At 34.1% G+C, this 7570-nt stretch overlaps 1 protein-coding gene across 2 annotated transcripts; it reads left to right on the top strand.

Annotated features, from left to right (window-relative positions):
- The first annotated feature begins 662 nt into the window (after positions 1 to 662).
- LOC137831340 (Agenet and bromo-adjacent homology (BAH) domain-containing protein) lies at positions 663 to 6784 on the top strand. 2 transcript variants are annotated; one of them, XM_068638981.1, is made up of 7 exons: positions 663 to 824; positions 989 to 2003; positions 3594 to 3682; positions 3772 to 3894; positions 4222 to 5028; positions 5659 to 5875; positions 5961 to 6784. In XM_068638981.1, exons 2-7 carry the CDS (start codon positions 1622 to 1624, stop codon positions 6473 to 6475), a joined length of 2133 nt encoding a protein of 710 aa, XP_068495082.1. In that variant the 5' UTR covers positions 663 to 824; positions 989 to 1621; the 3' UTR covers positions 6476 to 6784. The 2 variants fall into 2 exon arrangements, with proteins under 2 accessions (XP_068495082.1, XP_068495081.1); XM_068638980.2 differs by having other exon boundaries at positions 677 to 824; positions 1709 to 2003.
- Positions 6785 to 7570: the final 786 nt, after the last annotated feature.

The following is a 7570-nucleotide window of genomic DNA, read 5'->3' as shown; positions in this document are numbered from 1 at the left end:
TTATAAAATAATAATAATAATAAATTTGTTAAAATAATTATTAATAATAAAAATATATAATTTCAATCACACCTATAATATCATTTATAAACTTTCATAAATATTTTCTTCATCTTTCATTCTATTTACTAAAGAAATATAAGTATTATTTAGTATTTAAGAACCAATGCTAGGTAATTGAAATTTTTTCTTCAGTTTCCATTCTATTTACTAAAAAAATATAAGTATTATTTAGTATTTAAGAACCAATGCTAGATAATTAAAATTTTCTATTTAATTTTACATGCACTACAACAATTTTTAGTTTTGTGAAAATATCTTAAATTAAAACATTACATCAATGGTTGATCTAGTTGACTTGGTTTACATTAAAAAAGATAAAAGTACATATATTTAATATGCTTTCACAAATTTAACTATATTTAAATTTTGTATATAATAAACTATTAATTTATTATCATAGTAAAATAATCCAATTTTTTTTATATATTTATAAAATTGAAACATATCAAAATTGATAATTATGAAATATTTTCAAGAAATTTGATATACAATATTCAATAAAGATGATAATTGTGGTGACATTCGATTTTTCCAACTCTCTCAAAACCTGGTGTTAAAGAAAAAAAATAAATATTTGTGTGTAAAAGTAGAAAAAGAAAATATTCACTGCAACCACACCAAACCAAACAGGTCCCCACTTCTCTCTCTTGTTTTTTGTTTTTATTTTTTTCATAATACAACGTCTGCGGCTACATTGGATGCACAATTCCTCAGTTCTGCAACTCTCTTTCTCTCCATCTCCGGTTCATGGCAATCTCAAGGTACCTTTCTTCTGCTTCTTATTTACCTTCCCTTTCATCATCTCTCACCCCTCTCTCTTCTCTCCCACTCTGTTTTTTCCTCTTCACTGTTCCCACAGACCAAACCTTTTCCCCAGTCCTTCTTTCTTGACTCATCTGGGATCACCGTCACCATTTTTACTCAGGGTATGCTATAAAGTTTCAGTCTTTCTATTGGGAACCCCTTTCCTTCTCTCAATTGGAATACCCTTTCGACCTTTTGGCTGATTGTCACCTCTGGAGCAGCCAAAGGCCCTGTTTTTCTCCTGCTGTTGGATTTTTGAGCTCCTGGATCAGTTTTCCTGAAGGGTTTCTCTCTGATCTGTTTGGCGGCACATGTGTTAGTTTGAGGTTTTTGTGGCTGTGGTCAACTTTGGAGCATCTTCAGTTTCTGGAGACAAGGATCGTGCCTCTCTGGAGGCTTGTTAGATTGAAAAAAAGGGGTCAATTAGTGTTCCTTAGATGATGTTTTTCTCTGATTTTAAAGCCCTTTTTAATTTCTGAGGAGATTTTGTCTTTTTTTTTTGTTTGATGTAATTTGGAGGGTATGCGTGCTTAATTAGGGTTTCTGACCTTTTCCCCTCATGAAAAAGTACTTGGTTTTTGAGGATTCTGGTTAGTTTTATGTAGAAGACATATTTTTGTTAACCTGAGTAGGGTTCTTCCTAGTAGTAGGGAGACTGAGGTTGTTCAAAGGTTTTTTGTGTTTGGATGATGGTATGCTGAAAGCTTCTTGCTCTATGTTATGGATTTGTTTGAATATCCTTTTGGACTAGTGAATGCAATGGGTCTGCACCCTTTGCCATTGTTTTGAAATCAAGTGCATATCTGGTGTTCTGTTAACTCCTGCTGGTATTCTCTTTAAGATGGCCGTGAACAATCGCTGTTTTGTGGAATGGAAAGAGCAGTTTGTTTCACAGGAGCGTGGTAATCGTGTTGTTCACTATTACCTGAAGGATGCTGCTGGGGAATCTATCCTTGCAGTGGTGGGTACTGAGAGGAGTGTTAGGCACATGTGCTATGTTGTTGCTGAGGAGTTCCTTGAAATCTGTGGTAAGGATGGTTCCATTCCAACAGGTTTCAAATGGCGATCTAGAAGAGAGGTGGTGGATTGGTTGACATCAACGCTATCAAAGCAGAACCTGCAGGGAGATAGAAGTGGTAAGTTGATACTTCTTTATTTTAACTTGTTGATGTCATTTATAACGTCTTTGATAATTGTATGTCCAATAATAATGTGAGAAATAACATAGGAAATTATGACTTTATGAGCAACAAAGTGATGTAGACTAATGAACAGCTGCATTGTTTTGTAAGGCAATCACATGGATGTGGTTCTATCAATGAACCGATATTTGGTGCCTTTTTCTGTTACAGGAGCGCATATCATATGGATGTGGCTCAAAGAATACTCTTGTTCACTGGAATTTTTCTTTAATATTTTCTTATTCTTCCTTGTATTTGTTCAATGTGAGAATATTTTTTCTACCTATGTACTAGTACTCTCTGTTCATTTTGATAAAACCCCTTCTTTTATCCTTCCAATTTCCAATAATGAAAACAGCAGATGTTCTCAAATAGAAAAAAAAAAGTGAAAGCATTAAGAAATTTAATATCATAGAAGATTGGTGAAGATTTTTTTGGCCTAATCACTTTCAGATTCAGCATCTGTGTGCTAACAGTCTAGTACCTAGGCGCTAACTGGTGTGGAATCATTTTCCAAACATGAAAATTTCCAATCAATCAAAATACACAATCCCATACTTCTATGACAAAAAAGGATAAAGAATCGCTGTTTTCCAATTTTTGCATACAAAGAAGATAACCATCAAAACTAATCATTGTCTATAACACTGCCGAATTCAATTTTCTAACTCGGTTCTTTCAAGAAAAAACAAGATAGAGCAGTATAAACCCATTTTGATGGTGAATAACTCAATATATGATTCTTCGACTAGAAAAAAAGAAATAGACGAGCAAAGCAAAGAGGAAGGGTTTTGAATTCTTTAATCACCTTAAAATTCTAAATACTTGAAGCTTTTTCCTTTCTTTCTCTTCATCAAGCTCTCCCTCCCTTTCTTCTCTTCTTCCCCAGCTGAAAACACTCCTTTTGAGACACACTCATAGTAGTGGCTTTAGTGTAGGGATAAGGATTAAGATAATATTGATAATGTTTCGGTAGAATAAATAATATATGCAATGACAATGTAAAAAGTTCTAATTACAAATTGTCATGTATGGTTTTGCTGACTTTTATAATAGTAATTTTCTTAGAAGTCATACTTGTAATATTTTATTAGTTGGCTGTGTAAAATCTTTTACAATGACAATGGATGCCCATTGAAATCTATTATATTATCCTAGTTACTTTATAACTTGTTACTTTATTCTTCACACTTTCGACTTCAGTACAATTTTCTATATATATGTAAAATAATGTTGATCCATGCAAAAAAGTGCTAGAGATATAATTTGGGGTAATAAAAACTGTAAGTATCATTACAGTGAAGTTGAGAGTTGATCTGTAATGCAGCCGTAAATTCCTGGAAAATGAGATTAAGCTCACCTTTATTCATTTCTGCATTCCAAATAACATTGAAAAAGCTTAGCTTAGAAAAATATGGTGTGTGTTACATGAAGGAGGCCCACCGATGATCTTGTTCATCTTTTTATAACTACTATTTTTTTGAGGTTTATATCTGCTGTCTTGTGTTAATGTTTTTATCTCTTATTTTGTATTTTAAATCACAGTATCACCTGGTCATAACTTGGTAAAAGCTCATGAGACCACAAATGACAGTATCAATGAAATTACCTGTACACAAATAACGGATGATAAGGTATATCCCTTTTTGTCCTCCCGTCCAATATTTTCATTTATATTGTTTCTAGTGAATTTTTTTGACATCTACATACTCCTCTTTCTCAGGACTTTCCTACGAGTAACTCCAAATTATCCAATTCAGACATTGTTTGGTCAGGAGTTGCATGGAGATGTGGCAAACAACTTAAGCATTATCCTGCTTTTTGGAGGAATGGCATCAAAATAGCTGTAAGAGGGCCTTGAACTAAATTCCTTAGCTTACTTGTGTCAAATCCTTGTTTTGTGGTCAACTTCTAATTAGCTTCCCATCATTAATAACCAACGTTTAATCAATTTCTTCCAGTATTGACATGTAAATTCCGTAATGATGTCTGTATTTAGGTGTGCCATTACAGGAAAAATTTTCGACATTGAAATAAATTTTAGTTGCATGATATTTGCTTGATGCCATGCACATTACAGATGCTTGAATTTAGTCAAAGAAGTTTCCTTTCTCTGTGAACATGATATATAAATGGTTTTGTATCTGACATTTACATTCTTCCTGATTTCTAGATTCAATCCTTTGTGTTTGTTATGGGGAAGGGAGAGAATCATTATATTGCTTATGTAGAGGATATGTATGAAGACAGGAGGGGGCAGAAAAAGGTCAAGGTGAGGTGGTTTCACCATAATCAGGAAGTCAAGGGTGTAGTTCCTGTACGAAATCCTCATCCTCGAGAAGTTTTTATCACACCTTATTCTCAAGTTATCAGTGCAGAGTGCGTAGATGGTCCTGCCACAGTCTTGACTCGTGAACACTATGAAAAGTGCATGTCTTTTTTTTCGCCCACTTCGAGGGACAGAACACATTTGTGCTTTAGGCAATTTAGAAGCAACAAAGTAAAGCCCTTTGACTTGAGTAAACTGCGTGGCTACTATGCCCAACCAATTCTTTCTTGCTTGCACCTTGATTCAATTCAGAACCCTGAGAGGCCTGCAGGAGAAAATGAAGACTTGAGTGCAGGTGATGATGTGAAGGTAGGAGCCAAGAGGAGCAGAAGTGATAAGGGGTCTCCTCAGTCTTGGATAAGTCAACAGGGAGTCAGGAAATTGATGAGAAGTAAGCAAATGATGGTATACAAAACCTTCCAGGTTGCAAATTATGCAAGATCAGAAAAAAGATTACTTTCTCGGAAGCAGGTTGAGTGTCAACCTTGGTCTAATCACACATACAAGGTTGATGACAAGATTGAGTTGCTTTGTCAAGATAGTGGCATCAGAGGCTGCTGGTTCAGGTGTACAGTTGTTCAGATAGCTCGGAAACAGTTGAAAGTCCAATACGAAGATGTCCAGGATGAAGATGGAAGTGGAAATCTGGAGGTACAATTAAGCTTTTGAGATATTCTATATTCAATTTTCTGGTCAGTACTTAGTTTGCTTGTAAAGTATATGCATAAATAAAGGGGGCCCCTATTAAAGGTTTTATCATGAACCAGAAATTTAAGGTTATATAGTTTTAGGCTTTTAGCAATTGTTCTGTAATGGGTTTCTGTGTAGAATTAGAGATCATTCTAGTTTAAGTTTAATGTGAATTATTGTATAAACTTAGACTGAATTAACCAAGGATCTATCTAGATGAATCTCATGGGATTAACTAATTGTGCTAGAGATATTTCTATGACAATTTGTTTGACTGCTTTTCTAAGAACTGGCTTTGTAAGCAGAGGAGATTATGTAGGCAGGTTTTATGCACGAATGGATTTTCTAGTGGAGTACAAGAAATTCATTATTTTTATATTAAAAAATTTAGAGGGTAATGGGATGGCCAATAACGACATGGATTGAATGGCAAAGTTATAAATGATACAATTTAAGACGGTAGAAAGATGAAGTTACAGAACCAAATGAAAAGCAGAATATTTCAAAGAAAAGGTCTCGTAGATTCACTTATTGCATACTTTTACAGCACCCACTTTTCAAACTTTTATCTGAATGTTCTCTATATTTTAGGAATGGGTCCCTGCTTTCAAGTTTGCCAGGCCTGATAAACTTGGGATGAGGCATTCTGGCCGCCCCACCATCAGACCTACTCCAACTCTTGAAGAACAAGAACTGACTGTTGAGGTTGGGCATGCAGTTGATGCATGGTGGAGTGACGGCTGGTGGGAGGGGGTTGTAACTAGAATTGATCACTGTGGAGATGACAGTGTTCAAGTATACTTTCCTGGTATGTTGTTTTAATGCCTTTTTGGAGCTTTTTAAATCATTTTATCTTCCGTGTTTTAATAGAAATGTTTTTTTTTTGGTATCAGGAGAATGCCTGCTGATGGAAGTGTGCAAGAAGGATTTAAGAATATCTAGAGATTGGTTAGGGGACAGTTGGATTAACATTAAGGCTAAACCTGAAATAACTACAACTATATTCTTCACAGCTAATAATAGCTTTAACACAAAGCTTTCCGTGTCCCCATCAATGGACAAAGTTGCGGACACTGTTGGTTTTGGTAATTCATGTCATGGTGATACTTTTAGTGAGAAGTGTGATGAACTGGTTATTGAAGACGAGAAACATGTGTCTTGTGAGGGCTTCACTGACAATGAGGTCTGTATCCCGGATAATAAACCCTCTTCAGAAAAAGATACTGAAGCTGATAATATTGAGATACATGGCTGTTGTGATGAACATAACAGTGATGAGCATGAGAAAGTTAACAATGATGATGATAGTATCAAGAATGGTGATAATAATGATAATAAAGATATCAAGGTGTTTGGAACTTCTGGATTGGACCATGAACCTGTAGACCTCATGGAAGTGGCTGTATAAACAAATTTTTTAGAAGTCATGCATAAAGGTATATGGCACTGCTGATTGTAGAGCTATGCCATAATCTCCTAATGTGTTGTAATCTGTCTAAAGTTAGTGTGAGAATGTAAATAGTAGTTACACGGTTATGTGGGGAATCCGATTGATTGTTAACTTAGTAGTTGCCTTCATAGGTGTACAGTGTTGAGTGTAATGTGCAAGTGTGTTGTTATCTTTCCTTCCATTGATTGTATCTGAAAGTAGATTTTTTTCACACGAGACAACTATTGTTGAGTAATTTCAATTGCTATCCAATTAGTTTCATTGATATGAGCCAGTGTATTATAAGATCTTATGTGCATAATATTTTTTTACCCTTGCTTTTGTTCATTCAGACTTGCCAAAAGGTGCTGTAATAATAATAATGTAAGTTTCTTTTCTGAGTGTTGCTTCATGAACAGGAAGTGTGTATCATAAGTTAATGTAGAGAATAGTAAAATGATTCTGATGGGTTAACCAATTGAGCAATTTATAGTTTCTTTATTGGTAAATGAGGGCCACAAAATTCTTCTTTTGCTGATGTGTCCACTGTGTACCATTTGGTGTTGTATAGTGTTTATTACTACTGATGTGACAATGGAGTTCATACTTAAAATGTGTGCATAATTTTTTTATTTGGTAGGCTTTTACTTGTCAAATAGTTTGATGCTCAACACAAGATTGGTTTATTGTGATGGGTTTGAGTTGATTTAGGCTTTGTTTGTATTTGATGTTATTGGGATAACTAGAAATAAGATTTAATTATATAATTTATTGATTTATCAACATATTTTTATTTTAAAATGTTAGAATTAATATATTTTTTACTTAAAATAAACATGAATGTTTTTTTTTCTTTTTTATAAAAAACTTTTATATTAGATATCACTATGCTACTTGACATCTTAGCTAGGCTGATACCTTAAGTAACAACAATCATTTGTCATGAAAAAATATTATTAAAAAAAATACAAAAATAAAGGACTAGACCAAAACTCATGTTAAAAAAACGATACATAGGTAGACTATACCTATTAATAAAGAATTCTAAGAACAGACCAGATGGAAGTCTATTAT

Source organism: Phaseolus vulgaris, chromosome 6, assembly GCF_051622355.1.
Source record: "Phaseolus vulgaris cultivar YP4 chromosome 6, ASM5162235v1, whole genome shotgun sequence".
Classification (NCBI taxonomy): domain Eukaryota; kingdom Viridiplantae; phylum Streptophyta; class Magnoliopsida; order Fabales; family Fabaceae; genus Phaseolus; species Phaseolus vulgaris.
The sequence above is the reverse complement of the archived record's forward strand: the minus strand, read 5'-3'. Positions and strand labels throughout refer to the sequence as shown.